The 17,085-nt window shown below is 37.7% G+C and overlaps 1 protein-coding gene across 1 annotated transcript in view; it reads right to left on the bottom strand.

Annotated features, from left to right (window-relative positions):
* The window catches only part of LOC140245638 (leukocyte surface antigen CD53-like), a 78,044-nt gene that overhangs the window by 3,037 nt on the left and 57,922 nt on the right, over positions 1-17,085 (bottom strand). Inside the window, exons 2-8 of the mRNA XM_072325200.1 lie at positions 11,353-11,591; positions 10,384-10,473; positions 7,483-7,531; positions 4,625-4,677; positions 3,791-3,871; positions 2,671-2,727; positions 1,839-1,919 (exon numbers count right to left, since the gene is read on the bottom strand). Coding sequence (XP_072181301.1) covers positions 1,839-1,919; positions 2,671-2,727; positions 3,791-3,871; positions 4,625-4,677; positions 7,483-7,531; positions 10,384-10,473; positions 11,353-11,409 — 468 coding nt within the window. The 5' untranslated portion in view covers positions 11,410-11,591. The remainder of the gene's footprint in view (positions 1-1,838; positions 1,920-2,670; positions 2,728-3,790; positions 3,872-4,624; positions 4,678-7,482; positions 7,532-10,383; positions 10,474-11,352; positions 11,592-17,085) is intronic.

Here is a 17,085-nt window from a genome sequence, read left to right as displayed (position 1 = left end):
AACAAATATGATAGAAACGTAATACATATTGTAGATGATGACAATAATGATAATGATAACGGTTATGACTCATATTGCGCCAAACCTACTCTGTAGATTTCTCAAGGCGCATACATACTATGTAATAACATGTATATATAAATATGTTTCTACATACTATGTGATGTATGTAAAGAAACATACATTGTATATATATACATACATATGATACATCGTATATAAGAAAAATACGACAAACAACTCACTGTACTTCATCTTGATTGTTCTCTCATGACACTGAAATTACAGTGCGCAAAATAAATTAATTACAATTGATTCAATTACCGACTCGACTCTTTTAGGTTCTAATTCGTTACTGATTCGTCAATACAATGCTTGATACAACGCCCTGTTTAATTGTATACTGTCTACAGATGTTGATGGGTCAAGCTGAAAAGCCTGGCACAAGAAAATTTTTCATTCAAAAGGGGCTTTCTCATCATACAGACTATGAATACACTCCAAATACAAAGGTATTTTTAAAAAAAAAATATTGGGCAAATCATCTGATCACATCCCCTGCATGTGACCTGTTAGTGACAGAAATGTAAGTTTTGTCTTTTGTTATCCTTAGTTTCTTGCAATATGTAGTGGGTTTGGGCTTTATAATTTCTGACATAATATCTTTCTTTCAAGCGCCTCTTTCACGTAACTGTTTCATCATATTAACGTGAAACTAATTTCTAAATTTTCCGCCCTTGTAGCAAATGCCAAAGTTATTATCATAATCTTTGTAATTATCATCTTTTTCACCAGATTTCAATGGCTGTAGGCTACTTCCATAACTGAGATTGTCACCGCGCTCCCAATGTCTTCAAGAAGAGATTTCATCCATTTTAAAATTTCTTGAAATGACACTTAAAATATCTCTGCAGATTTGCTTAACGCCCAGGATATAAAACATTTGTAGTCTAGACACGATCGCGATGTGACGAAGTGATAGTGTGTGTCGGTTTGCTTTGGAAAGCCGAAAGGTGTGGCAACCTAATGCTACAGTCACACACGGCCGGATTTCGAACCGGGTCCATAAGGAATTAAAACCGTATCGACCCGGTTCGAGCCGTAGAGACCCGCGTAGTTCCGCATCGTAACCCGTGTCAATTTCTGATGGATTCCGGGGGCTATGATACGGCGGTGAAAAATTTTTGGTCATGTTCAAAATTTTCTCACGGATTTCAATTCCGTATTGATATCCGAATTGACCCGGTTCGAACTGCATTGACTTGAATCGACCCGCTGCAACCCGCAGCGTAAAACCGTATGGACCCTTGCCGTACACCGCATTGCCTTCGTGCAACAAATAAATGATGACAAGGTTTACATCCGGGTCGGTACGGGTCGAAGCGCGTTGACACGGGTTGATGATAGGAGTCGAAAAGGATTCAGTTGAGGATTTAAAGCGGATCTTTATAAACGTTCTCGATACGGGTCAATACGGGTTTCTACGGCTGTAACCGGGTCGATACGGTTTTAATTCCTTATGGACCCGGTTCGAAATCCGGCCGTGTATGACTGTAGCAAAAATTACCCTCCATTCTGGGATTAATCCGGCTCATTTTCACCCGGATCAAATCAGTTTTGTGACCCGGCCGTGTGTGACTGTAGCATAAAGCGGATCCGAATGACAAGTTGTTGTGTACACACATACAGTGAAAGTTTAGAAGTATTAATGTAAGTTTGATGAGGATAAGTCATGCGTTATCATACAAAGTACGAAAGCTTTAAAAACAGCAACATGACATCACGCGTTCGTCTTATAAAAGGTTACAGTACATTGATTCTACAGAATCCTTACGTACCTCTATTTCAGAACACGACTGCGGCACGTCCTTGGGGGCGGAATACGAGTTGGTTCTGTTGTAAAATCCACAGCACTTGAACTGTTGAGAGACAGCGTGAAAGACTGTAATATGGCGTTACTCAAGCACTTGAACTGTTTTGATATTACTCCAAAACGAAAGTAAGTGCGTGAACAGGTGGTGCACATGCATGTTTTGCGCCGATTACTACCAAGTATAGAGAGCTTGTACAAAGTTGTAAAGTTCGTATAAAAAAAAAAAAAAGGGTAATCAAACTTTGGAGGGAACTTTCAAGACAACAATGACAAATTGCCCTTTTTCCAAGTTTAAGTGTTACATGAAGGAACAATAAATGTCTCACTGAATGGATGAAATCTGTCAATGAAAGTATCCAAATAAACGGGCCTTCTTTACATGGACCAAGTGAGTATAAAAGGCGCCACCTTTCATATATACTCGAATCACCGTAAAGAAAAAAAAAATATCTCTTGTGGAAAGGCTAGTTCTGCGAGTACTAATTTCAGTCGCTTTATCTATAAGACAATAATTTCATACCAAATGAGGCAACTTAAGGCTTCCAATGAACACATTCAAGAGAAGACATATTTATATAGATCACAGTGGTCTGCATTGGTAAAGAGAATGGAGATTAACCAAAACATCAGTTTCAAATACAACGTGCTGTCTTTAAATCACATTCACTGCAATTAGCGAGGCTCATATCCTGCTGAATACTATAGGCTCCTTAGCCGTGTGATTACATTTAACTTGTAATGATAACGTTCAGTTTGTTCACTTGACTGAGAAAAAAAAAATATGCTGTCATAATTACCGTTTCCTGGATTACGTCTCTGCTTGTTTTATCTAATTTATCCCAGATTGTCTCCAACTGCCAACACAAAGGAAATAATAATGTTTGCTGACTTTGCGAACAAAAAAAAAAATGCACACTGGACAAGTTGTTGAAACTATTGTCATCGGGTGAATGTCGTACTTTACGAATAAGAATTTGTTAAATATTTCATTTTCAAAAGAAATATGCTTCATAAGAATATGCTTTAAACTTATATTTCAAATTTTAAGAATAACATAGCATATTAAAATTTCAGAAACTAGAAGTGAATGAAGAAAAATTACTTAACAAAAGGTTTGCGCACTGCAGAATTTAGGGTTAAGTTAGATCACTGAATTTTGAATTTTGTGCTATGACAGACTTTTTATCAATTGTCACCCTCTGTGCAAATGCATTTGCAAGATCTTTCAAAATCTGTCTGTTTTGTTTTCGGACATAATTATTTGTTAAAAATTTTAGACCAGTAGTTGCTATCTTCCATATGCATTTGTGCAGAGAGTGGTGATTGCTGGAAAAAAAAAAATATATATATAGGCCCTATATATATATGTGTGTGTTAAAGCGCATATTCACCCCTCTCAATTGATAATCTCTTTTTTTATTTCTATATTTTATTGTGAAGATGAAATTATGAGACTAAAAACATCACTGAAGATATTTATAAATTCATGAACAAATAATCATACCAGGTTTATTTTGATAAGCTCAAGAAAATCTGGAAACACAAAGCAGTAACTTGAACCACTGGCTTGTAGATGACTTTAAAAACAAACAAACAAACAAACGTACAAAAGCTGAGACCAACAATCACTTTGACCAACTCATACTACCTTCTACATGTTCCATTTGAGGCAAACGAAATGATTACGAAAATCTGGTAGCAAGAAAAAAAATACTTGAACCGCTGGTTTATTACTGATAAAAAAAGAACAACAACACGTATACAAGTAGTTAAAAATGAAGTATTTAAGACTAATGACAAGCGCGAATACTCAATGCTGCCTCTACATTTTCCATTTCTGCCCGAACGAGGCAATATAGTATATATATCTATTGAATAAGCTAGTCAACTATAAGAAGGAAAGACTTCTCTTGTCACCTGCGACACGCCGAACCCAAGGCCGATGTATACTCCAATGCCGATCTCAGCGAGCACGAAAACAATCAAGATGAACACATACTGTGTGGTAAGGAAAAAAAAAGAGCAAAATAGAACAAAAATAGTTAATGTATTTATATAGTGCATTTAATGTATATATCGTCTCCGGTGTGAATTAAGACCTTGAATCTCAAATTTTGGTGAAAGAGACATGTTTGTGTTAATGGAAAATTAGCTAGGTGATGTCCTGTCCAAAACCTAACTGTCTTAGCCCCTCCCCCCCCCCCAAAAAAAAAAAAAAAAACAGGCAAATATGACACAAGATGCCACTTCCCCTTTATATTCATTCTTCTTCCCTTGTTCAAGTTCAAGTTTGTATAACATTTATTTTCCATCTTTTTTTCCATGTAGGAAATCACATGCATGAAATTATTGTACAGGAAGGCAGAACCTCAAAAAAGCAAAGCTTGTGGTGAGCTGCCTAACAAAATACATTACATCACAAACACAAACACAAAAAAAAAAACCCAACGAAAACATGATAATAGTTCCCATGACAACATTGCAGTGAAATATTCCTCAAAGGGAGTTGTCCAGAGAGGTAACAAACTGAGTATGAAAATGTGACATTGACAAGCTACAGGCTATGGCAAATGTTGCATACACAGCAAACCTCGCACGAGTCGAAGCTCTCGGGACTGAAAAAAGAAAAAAATGCGACTTACGCGACAGTCGATTTTTTTTTCATCGTTTAATTATGATAAAGAACAAATAAAGCAGAGCGATTAATGTCTTAACCTTCAGAAGCATTAAAAAAAAAATCATACTACTCACAGTTTTCAGAAGGCATCCGTTGTGGTTTACGGCGCCACAGCAGCCAATGAAACCTGTGGTACACAAAACAACATGAGAGGGTCAGTTATAATTATTATGGTATAAAGTTTCTTTCTTAAATTCAAAGATCTCGGTTTGTTTCACGCTACGAGTGATCAACGCTGGATATCAAAATCTAATTTTTCTTTTTCAAAACTTCCACTACATGAGCACCATGTTAACTGCGGATTATAAACCCTACACGCATCGAAAGCTGTCACGTTAGCTCTAATAATGGCCAAAAAAAAAACCTTTTTTCATAATTTGGGGGAGATTTGTGAGCAGTTCCACTCGGCAAATTTACTACATATACTTCGGTTGGATGATGTAAAATTATGGTCAAAGTAATCGTATTTACATGTGTGATGCCAATTAACCGCAAACTCCCAAAATCACAAAATCTAAACAGGAACAAAGGGAAAGTATAGTTTTGGTTGCTATGCGGAATTAAGGTTTTAACTTTTTTGTGAGATGATTAGAAACCATTTATGATTTATTAAAGAGCAAACAATTCTAACAGGAAATTAAAGTTTATTTGATGAAAATCCGTTTTGAAATGGCTGAGATATCAAAAACAAAGTAAAACAAAGTGGTCGTTATAGAAGGTGGGACCCGCGTTTTATTTGGATCTTCTTGTTTCTAGATATCTCTGCCATTTCAAAGCCGATTTCTATCCAATAAACTTTGAATTCCTCGTAGAATTGCTTTTTGATATTTCATACAAGAAGTTTCTAATTAAGTTGAAACCCGAATCCCCATCTTAATCAGAACGATATCATAACTTTAAATAACTAAGTCGGATAAGCCTCATGCAAGCTGTCAGGTTGTAGAAGTAACCTATGTCCTAGAGTTTTGTAATATAGATGACTATAATAACCCTCTGTACTACAGACACCGAAAGCGTTTGACTTTCCAGTTGAGTCTATACCACAGGAAAATATCTCTTTGGATTTGAGCAAAAGAAAAGGAGCAAAAGACGCGCTGATGTATGTGATGAAGCTTGATATTTCAAACATCAAACGCTATCAATATTTAGCGTGTTTTACAAATGTTCATGATGTTTAACATTCGTCCCTAAGGAAAATTTTTTTTACGTGTTACACGTGATGGACATGAAGCAATGAGCTCAACGCGAAATTGTGTGTATGTCGCCATCTACTGGCCACACTCAGTACAGCGTTCGTTTCTACTTTTGTGACCTTGAGCTATACCAAGCGAGAGAGTTAAGATCTAAAGATTTATAGATTCCTAGGCAGTTCCTAATATCCTAATAATTTATACATGTGTAATCAGCCTATCTTAATGAAGGCGTAGCTAGGGGGAGTAAACTATTGAAAACAAATAAAAAGAAAGGTTCGTTTTGACAAATCAAGAATTTTCTATGCAGTTCTGGAGAACGACTATGTAAAAGAAGGCCCTATTTGAATCAAGTCAAACCCTTTTTTTTTTTAATGCATGTTGCAATTTGGTGCTGTGGATGATTTACAGTTGTTGTCCCCTAAAACTTAAACGTCCTTATTTCGGGTGCTGTTCGTTATTCCGAAGGTTCGTTATTCCGAAGGTTCGTTAATCCGAAACACACAAATTCCCTATATCTAGAGGTTTGTTAATCCGAAAAGGAAAAAGAGTTCGTTAATCCGAACATTTGTGGCGTTATTCCGAAGGTTCGTTTTTCCGAAGGTTCGTTAATCCGAAAATAAAATAGGGTTCGCTATTCCGAAGGCTCGTTTATCCGAAAATGAAATAGGGCTCGTTTTTCCGAAGGTTCGTTAATCCCAAAATTAAATAGAGTTCGTTATTCCGAAGGTTCGTTGATCCAAAATGAAATAGGGTCTGGGTGTCTGTCTAGGGTTAGTTAGCATTTTATTCGTAATTTGTGTAATTCATTTTTGTAAATTCAATTTCGTGTACAAAAGTAACAGATCAATATCTTATGTTTATTTTGTTTCACTATGTTTGGGGGAATGCACCCTACAAGCATTGCTTCTTCAGCATTCCTCCCCATCTCCTGCTTTCTCTAAACTTCAAAATGTTTTGTGCTTTTTTTTTTCCACCCTATCATTTGTTTATCCTTAACTATCATTTTTCATATTTTGTAATTGTTGACACATATATGTACTTATGTTTTATGTGAGAAAAAAATGTATTTACAAGTTCTGTTGGAGATGAAAAAAAAAATAAATGAATGAATGAATGAATGAATGAATGAATAGGGCCCGTAACGAACCTTCGAAATAACGAGCTTTGTGTCATTTTCGGATTAAAGAACCTTCGGAATAATGAACCGTATTTCATTTTCGGATCAATGAACCTTCGGAATAACAAACCTTATCACATTTTCGGATTAACGAACCTTCGGAATAACGAACTGTAACCTTTATTTCGATAGCTGCCTTCTAGTAGCCTACTATGCGCGACCAGTTTATTCGATGAGAATGGCACTTGTGTAACGCAGACTACTACGGTAACAAGTAAAATGCAGATAAAAACAGGGGCCGCCGAACGTTTTTCCATATTGATTCACAGGCATATTGCTTTCGAGAAAAGGAAAACGTGGACTTGCTTCAAAATCTAGTTTCTCTACACCCGTGAATCCACGAACAAAACTTAATAGTACTGTGTATACGGAGATGCATACCACAAACCACAATGTGGAAGAAAAAAAAAAGTGCAGTTCGAACTTGCACACTATGCTGTATCGGTACCTGAAAGCGCAACAACAGACAAAGTCGCATCAACGCCATTGTGTCGCATAACCCTGTAGCTGTGTCATATCGTATTTGTTTGTGTTTCTATACAGCGAACACAACGGAACTCACCGAGCAGAAAGAGGAAAGCTCCGGCACCGATTGCTATGAAGCACAAGGTCTGAAACGCAAATGGAGCAAAAATAAGAATACGAATGTTCCTGTGCTTCAAAATAACCATTGAAATGTGGATCATTGAAAACAACGCCGAGTAGCTTTTTGAGCCATCAAGAACTTTGAACACAAAAATGCGTGACGTATGAAAGTGCATAAATTAGGACGTGTACCTGGTGTTTACCCCACAATCTTGTTAAATGACATATAACAGACAATTCAAATGTTGTAAATGAAAATCATGAAGATTATATATAAAAGAGTATATCAAGACAAATGACATACAGTAATCATTTGAAATAACAACACATATAATAACACGCATAATGTTTACATTGTAGCATATTTTCAATAAAGGAATCCCCAAACATTTCACGTACAAAATATACATATACACATATATCACAGTAATAGTATAGCATTGTATGTCATATGATATAATATGTTCCATACACATATCACTTGATACAATGTAGTATTATACAATATAAACATACAGTGACATATATGTAAAGAGAGAGACATACAGACAGAGAGACATACAGACAGACAGACAGACAGAGATTAATAGATGTACGTACATCACTACGCTTTATACGCAACCATTATCATTGAATAGATCATCACAACTGATGTGAACTCGTGACACATCCGCAAGGGAACCACGAAATGAACATGAATCAAATTGTGACTGTAAATCGTTGGGTATATAGTTTGCTGCCGTTGCACTGTTATAATTACACACACACACACACACACACACACACACACACACACACACACACACACACACACACACACACACAACAAACACAAGCGCTTATAGACCTATTTGGTTTTAAAACACTGTAACTTATGTTGGCCATAACTGAGGGGCTTCGAAAATAAGAAGAAAAGATGATTCGATGAGTTATGTTATGAGTCAGGTGCATTGCTGTGTTAGTGCATGAATCAACTTATTGACAGGCATACTGAAGTCGCCCCACCCCCCCCCCCCCCTCCACAGTCATACCTGAAATAGACCTAGACGTTACCATAAAAAAAAAACAGCACCCTAACAAAAAGGACTATACATGTAAACACCAAAATCAATTTATTTCAACCTAACTGTTATTCTGGGACAGAACAAAGCAATAGGAGTCTCCGTTTGAAAGCGATAGGAAAGCATGGGAAATTCGAGCTCTGGCACAATAAAGTTCGATAAATTTTTATGATAATAGCAGAGTTGGTGGCGAGATTAAACCGTTCCCAGCCTGGTATCAACGCATATCACTAAACACAGCTCATTCATGTAGGAAACAAGAGAGAGAGAGAGAGGGAGAGAGAAAGCCATGCGTACATGCAAGTAAGTGTTTTTATCGTCGATAATAGCCTGTATCATGTTGACATGTTACAGACATGTAATAGACCGACGAATATGTGCCAAATAAAACAGTTATACTATATAGAGACAAGTAAAAAATGCCGTCCGTAGTAAATATGTTGAGCAATACTGTATATTGCGTGGTTCTTCCCTGCACTCCCCAGGTTCACAGGCATATTATGTTACTACATGCGTACATCCAATCAAAATAGAAACGAGTCTTTCCGTGTTACCAGAATCATTAAATTTGTTTACCTTTAACCATGGGCTCCGCACTAACTTTTATTTTTGTTGGCCCAACAATTGCCCAAAGGCAAACATCCGACCTTTTTTGGTGGCCCGATCAGGCCACCACATTCGTCATTTCTGAAATTTTGGTGGCCCAACGTGCGTTTTTGGTGGCCCCGGGCCACCGGGCCACCGTTAGTGTCGAGCCCTGCTTTAACTATCATGCTACATAGCACCCCTCCCCTAATTCTCTTCCCTTTTCTCTCCTCCTATCATAAATCCCTAGCTCTGAAACTTACTGACATTTCTTGTATGATAATATATTTCCTTACATAATGGGTAAGTTTTATCTATTGGACGTTCCAGTCAAGCTTTGAAAGGCTTATGACAAAACGATCCACACAAAAATGTTAATGACATATTGCATGTACAAATTATTTATATGTTTGTGTATAATGTGTGTATGCATTTTGTGAATAAATCAGAGCAAATGAAATCATTAGAAAATCAAGAGAGAGAAAGAAGCTTATGTAGCTCAAGACTAGTCCATGACAGGCCATGAATCAAACTGATCAACAAACCACATCAGACTATGTGAAAGGCCTTCACGGAGCAGTGGGGAAAAAAAAAGAGAAAAATTCTATCACTGTTAGCGAGGAAGAAAGTACAATAATGACCGGACGCATGAGTCATTTCACGGCGTCTGAGGGCAGTTTCGATACCAAACTTGTCTTTTTGTGACATCTGCGTAACTCTTCCCTTTAAGTTTGCTCGCTCTCTCTCTCTCTCTCTCTCTTTCTCAGTCTCTCTCATAAATGTTTAATACCTACTTTTTTTCTTCCCTCGCGCTCTCCTTGTCATTATCCTCTGCTACGTTCTTATATTAAAGGTACCCCTCTACAGCTATATGTTTCTATGTATCAATGTGTAACAGTGAGCGGAAGGGCACGTACAGTTGCATTTTGGAATGTATATACAATGTATATGTGTTATATATATATATATATATATATATATATATATATATATATATATATATATATATATATATGTATATATATAAGTAAATATATACAAACAGATAGATAGATAGACAGATAGATGAATAGACAAATGGATAAACAGATAGATAGAAAGATAGATAAACAGATAGATAGATAGATAGAGCGATAGATACTGTAGATAGATAGATAATAGTATTTTGAGGGAGAGGGGGAGGGAGAGAAGAGAAATATACACTGCAGAGGGTAAAAAAACAGTCACCATACCTTTGCCTCACTCAGCACCCGGAGAATACCGGGCTGATCGTTCCCGATGAGGAGGTAGGCACCCAAACCAAGCAGACCCGTACCCACCAGCTTCAAAGCCCGCAGAGCGTCAGCGTAACCATGGCGACAAGCGGTGAGGAGGTCGGCGACGTTTTGGTGGGAAAACCATGCGAGGAAAATGCAGACGCAAATTTAAAAAACAACATCAATACAATGTCAGACAAGATTACAGTATCCCACACGTCCCCCAAACTTCAGTGGAAAACGGCATTTGGCTGCGGATTTGAGTACACTTTCATTCAAAGCTAATGTATGTTTGAAAGATCTGCTTGTGTAGGAGGCATTATACAGACAGCACATCTGTTTCACCTGGCAGAAACCCGATATCAGAGTGTCGAGCAAAAAGCACATATGAAACCGTGAATTTCTACTTTAAAAACATAACAGAAAAGACACAAACAGAAAACGCTTTGTGCTTGGACCCCCCACCACCTCTTTTCAGTTTTTCCAAACCCATTTAATTGGACTGCTTCCCTACAAAAGCGACATAAAAAACACAAACGATTATGACTCTTATCGTATTGAAGCGAGTACAATTGGACAAGGCCTTCATCATAACAGACCAATATCATGTCCCATCAACTCCCACACTGTCAATCACGGGATATTCTACAGGGCATGTCACTGCATGATCGGTGTGCGCCATGTGTGTAACAAGTTATGGTATGATTAAATGCGTATGAAAGTTTGTAGCAATAGTATATCAGCTTGCGTGACTGTGAAATCGGTCTACACCATTTAATTCTGATCATTATATACGAAAGTTATATTTCATTTCCGTTAACGTTAACTATTTCCCCCTCTCTACGGGAAAGAAATTTTAAAGTTCTAAACTCACGTCTGAATCATTGCCCTTTGAGCTAATACAAATGAAGAAAGTGGTACAGTACGCTTATGTGAAAAACTTACCCAGAATATAAAGTTCTCTATGAAGAGCAAGACTTGTATTCCTTTCGTTGAACACATGGTTTCGTTCTTCACGCGATTAGTGTAGTGAGATGTAAACAAACAAAGAAAAAAAAAGAAACTCTCAAGGAAAAGTGAGAGGTTGAAGTGGTGTCCAAATTGTCAAGTTAATCGTCTGTGAGTGGGAAATCTAAGCCATGCAGCTGGTTCAATGTCCAACTTCGAATTGGAGTTATGATTTCCTGCAGTGTTGAGAACGGGAAGAAAGAAAACATGGCAGTTTATCAATGCACGCTCAGATGGGCAAGGACAGTGTCATCAAAAATAGGTGAGAGAAAACGTATAAACACACACACGCTTTGACCAAACGGTGGAGCTTTACTACACAGTGTTGCAGCTCCTTGCCCAGACATTTTCAAAGGTATATTGTTTGCCCATGCAAGTTTTGACAATACACTCCAAGAATGACAGGTTCAACTTTGCACCTTTACCAATGTCATATGCACTGGGAGCACCTTCACAGGTGCAACTTTGCACCTTTCAGACCACTGTTACAATGGGAACATCTTTAAAGGGGATGGCTAGTAACTGATCAGTGGGAATCAGTGGGAATGCTTGCTGGGGATGATTGTTCCAATTCTTGTGGGATTCATTTAAGACCATAATATGTATCTATTGTTATGTGAAAATTGTTTGCTTCAGAACGGTCTCATATTCAAGTCATGTGCAATGTAATGCCCCGTCACTGTACAGGCATGCTAACCTGGAAACATTAAACTGCACATTACTTGAATATGAGACCATTCTGAAGCAAATAATTTTCACACAACAATAGATATATAATGTACTCTTAAATGAATCCCACAAGGATGGGAACAATCATCCCCAGCATTCCCACTGATCAGTTACTAGCCATCCCCTTTCAAGGGATGGTACAGTATTGGTGGAGATGAGGATTGGGCTTTTAACTTCTTGCGAGATACCAAGAAACCACTTAAGAAATAGTACAGAGGGTACCATTCTATTCAAATTCTAATTCAACGTTTATTTGATGAAAATCGGTTTTGGGACTTCTGAGACATCCAAAAACAAAGTAAAACATAGCGATCGTAATAAAAGGTGGGTCCCAAGTTTTATTAGGGTCACACTGTTTTGGATATCGCAGCCATTTCAAAACAAATTTTCGTCAAATAAATACTGAATTGCTCTTAAAATGAAATGCTCCTTTATATTTCATGAAAAGTTTTTTATTATCTCACCAAAAACTTTTAGAAACCTGAAGTATAGTTCGTAACCAAAACTATTCGATTCCTTTAAGGGGCATTTTTGTACCTTTCTTGTCAAATGGCGCAAATTGCACCCTTAAATGTGTTCCCAGTGTGGTATTGGTCTGCACCTTTAAAGTTGAAAAGCTGAACCTATTTTTTTTAGTGTGACAGTGAGTTTTAAAGGGCGGTATCATGACAAAATAATGTATGTCTGACTGTGTAAGCTCAATGGGCTTCTCACAGAGGTCATGAACCCCCCCCCCCCCCTCTCTCTCTCTCTCTCTCTCTCTCTCCATCTCTCTCCCTCTCTCCATCTCTTTCCTTTTCCCGAATTAAGGAAAAAAAATCTTGCAGACAAGATGGTTACTAGATACTAGTAGTCATTCACTTCAACAACAACAACAACAACAAATTCAAAATCGAGTGAGCTCCCCTTTCTTTAGTTCAGCTTTTACCTTTTTTTTTGGGGGGAGGCGGGGTGGAGGGGGACGTCTCCTCTGATTTCGTTCAATCTGTTCCTGTTTCTTTTATTATCTCTGCGTTGTCATGTAGTACATAGGTGATAGTGTCATGGATAGATTTGTGGAATTTATTATTGTCCTTAAGCAGATTGACTAATATTCTGAAAAACCCCAAGCATAATACACTGAATAACGATGATGACGTAGGAAGCTCACATATTCGAGTGATATACTAATGTTATTCTACTATCACTAGCTTAACAGCTTCATGTGTCAAGTTTGTGCATACTTTCTCTTTTTTTTTTTCTGCTTCCTATAGCACTCAGTCACGCATTTTTATGTGAAGCTGCCATGTCATCATCCTCGTTCATTGTGATTTGTCATGAATTTTAAAGACATTCTCATCCCAATCACTATAAATTCCGACATTCCGTATCTCGTATGATCGATATAGATGCTCAAAGCAAAAGTCTAACGATCATCTGGAGGTCACCTTAAGAAGCAATATACGGGATTCCGTGTCCTTTAAATACGGGAACCGGAAATACATCGTCCGTCTTATATGTCTGGTTTTGTTTCAGTTTTCGTCACGACTTGTCATTTAGTCGATTGGTACTGTACTGTTAAACCACAAAATTTTGCTTGCATGAAATTTTCGCGAATTTCGCATGCGAAATGCATGCGAAAGTTCTTACATATCCACTGGCACAGACATGGGTAATTCGTGAAAATTTCATGCCGTGGAAAAGACCATCGGCTTCAATAGTAATTAGCAAAAATGTCATGCTGCGATTATTTAAGTTTAATAGTATACAAATACACTTGGAAAATGTGCCAGTGAATGTTTGCTTAGATAGCTAAGGTCATCTCTTTTTCTTTCTATGTGCCCGTATTATATGTGGACGAGCATGAGGAGCAATGTGGGGGGGGGGGGGATCCATCCTATGTTTCGCTTTATTTAGTTGGACACTGATGGGGGTAAAAATTACATTGTGGGAGTATTTGTCTACGGGAGAAACAATGGGGTAATCCCACAAGTACCTATTGCTAGCTTGTCTGCGTGTGTGTATGTGTGTGTGTCCGTGTTCGTGCGTGTGTTTGTGAGTGTACGCGTGTACATGTTTTTATGAGCGTGTTTATATATCAAGGAGGTTTACAGGAAAATAAAACCCACATTCATGTGGATTGAGTGAATCCGTGCAGCAATATACATGGTAAATTATAACGCATCGGCGAAGTTTGAAGAAAACTCACAACCCGTTGAAAAGTTATGACTTTTAACAGTTTCAGTGTCGATATCGACAAAAGAGATGACTACTTCAGTTCGTGACGTCACTGCAGGACAATAATGTAAATGTATATGTATATATATATATATATATATATATATATATAAAGAAAGAACTTCCACAAATATCATTATCAAATAAAAAAAATATGCATATTCCCTCGACCTGTTACTGATATATTATTAATTTCAATGACAATGTCACTTAATATCGTTGTCTATGAAACAATGTGTGTTAACACTTTCTCGAAACCCGGAAAATATTTTGCATATATGGTAACATGAGAAGCAGATATTAGTGGAGCTTAAAGACTGGTCAGGAATAGCGATCATCGCTTGATCCATATTACTTTAACCATCACGCGGAGGGATTACCTCGGGTAATCCATCACGAGCGGTTTGTGTCAGATTACGGTATCGAACATTGCACTTTGGCTGGAAAAAATCGCGATATTCTCTTGTCCGCATTTCAAGTTATATCACACGCTGGTAGAAACTATTTCTACTTTAGATAACGAAGTATTATCGATGTTCGATCATTTTATTCAATATGAGCATCCGCACAGTTTTAGATTGATTTGATATACCAATCTGGGGTTCTGCCCTGATTATCATTAGCACAATACTATCGGTTGAGGAGCCACACTCGAATTGCAAAGGTGGTAGCAAATCAGTGTTGTCGAAAAACAAGAAATAAAAAGACACGATGAAAGCGAAAAGGACTGCACATTTCATGAGGTCCATAAAAACGACCAAGTTCTGTTCAACAATAACAAAACAGCACGATTATGGTTGTTTTGATGTTCTGTTACCAACGGCGTAAATCCGTACTGAGGAGTGGGGGGGGGGGGATGGTCACCATCACCACGATCACAAGCCCATAACCGGACCGGCGCAGCCTTGGGGGGGGGGGGGGGGGGAGGGAAGCTTTGTGCCCCCCCCCCCCAAAAAAAAAAAAAACACACACACACACACACACACACTTTACAGGGATCGAATGTCCCACTCTTTTGCAGAAATATAAAGTGGGAGGAGAATGGCAGCAAAAATATGAAGATTTTTTTTCTTGTTGCTTTTTTTGTTGCTTGTGAGAGGGAGCGGAGGGACCGAACGGGGGGAGGGTGTGTATGGGGGGGGGGTGTATCCCTCTCCCACACGAGGAAGATTTTGCATTTTTAAGACCTGAAATTCAGCGATCTGGTGAACACGTTTGGTGAAATTTGTGTGTTTTTTTTTCGTAAAAAAACCCCAATAGAAAACTAGACTTGGAATTTGTCAACACTGACAAATTAGGTGATCCGATCTGTTCGTAAATCAACGATTTGAGTCTCCTGATCCCAATAGGCATGACCATACCGGTTTCATCTGTGTTTAGTGGACATTGGCCGTGTGATGTTTGGATTCTCATTTAGAAAAGGGAGTCAGACCTGCCATCTATGGTACACAATTCCGTATACACTAACGAAGATACAGAATGAAGTATATTTGACCTTTGACCCCACTTTGCACAGACAAGATGGCATCTGAGCAAAAAGTGGTTATTTTTTGAAATGATCCTTGTAACATGGTCTTTACGTGTGCAAAATATGGGAAAGATAGGACATGTATTCACCAAGATACAGGATGATACATTTATGACCTTTGACCCTAATTTACATACCCAAGATGACGTCTGATCAAGTAGTTGTTATTTTATGAAATAATGTACGTGACATGAACTAAACATGTGCAAAATATGGAGGTGATAAGGCCTGTTTTTCTTGAGTTATTGTAAAGAAAGTTGCAGAAAGAAAGAAATATCTCAATACATCGAAGATACGCTTTAAATTCAACCACGTTTTTTGACGTGATCCCGACATCGTATGAAAAATGGAGGGCACATTTTCGATAGCCCAAAGTCTCAGCTACCACATATTAAAATCTGGGAGAAATTCACAGAAGCATAAGTGAGCTAGTGCTCGATAAAGACAATCATGTCAATTTTCACATCTACAAAAATTCCCTCCCATAGAGATAACACGTCATAACGAAGATAAAGAAAGAAGTACATATGACCTTTGACCCCACTTTGCACAGACAAGATGGCATCTGAGCAAAAAGTGGTTATTTTGTGAAATGATCCTTGTAACATAGTCTTTACGTGTGCAAAATATGGGAAAGATAGAACATGTATTTACTAAGATACAGGATGAAATATTTATGACCTTTGACCCTAAGTTACATACCCAAGATGGCGTCTGATCAAGTAGTTGTTATTTTATGAAAAAATGTACGTAACGTGAACTAAACATGTTCAAAATATGAGGGTGATAGGGGTTGTCTTTCTTGAGTTATTGCAAAGAAAGTTGCAGAAAGAAAGAAATATCTCAATACATCGAAAATAAGCTTTAATTTCAACCAAATTTTTTGACGTGATGCCGACGTCGTATGAAGAAACGAAGGGCACTCTTACGATAGCCCAAAGTCTCAGCTACAACATATTAAAATTTGGGAGAAATTCACCAAAGCATAAGTGAGCTAGTGCGCGAGAAAGATAGTCATGTCAATTTTCATTTCCAGAAAAACTGCACTCCCACAGAGATAACACGTAAACTGGTCAAATTTGACAAGATTACTTTCAATCCATTTTTACGAGATGATGCCGTCATCCAATCAAAATGTTGTTATATATTACTGAAAGAGCACTTAATAAGCTACAACATACTGAAATCTAGGTGAA

The sequence above is a fragment of the Diadema setosum genome, chromosome 22 (assembly GCF_964275005.1).
Source record: "Diadema setosum chromosome 22, eeDiaSeto1, whole genome shotgun sequence".
Taxonomy (NCBI): Eukaryota; Metazoa; Echinodermata; class Echinoidea; order Diadematoida; family Diadematidae; genus Diadema; species Diadema setosum.
The sequence above is the reverse complement of the archived record's forward strand: the minus strand, read 5'-3'. Positions and strand labels throughout refer to the sequence as shown.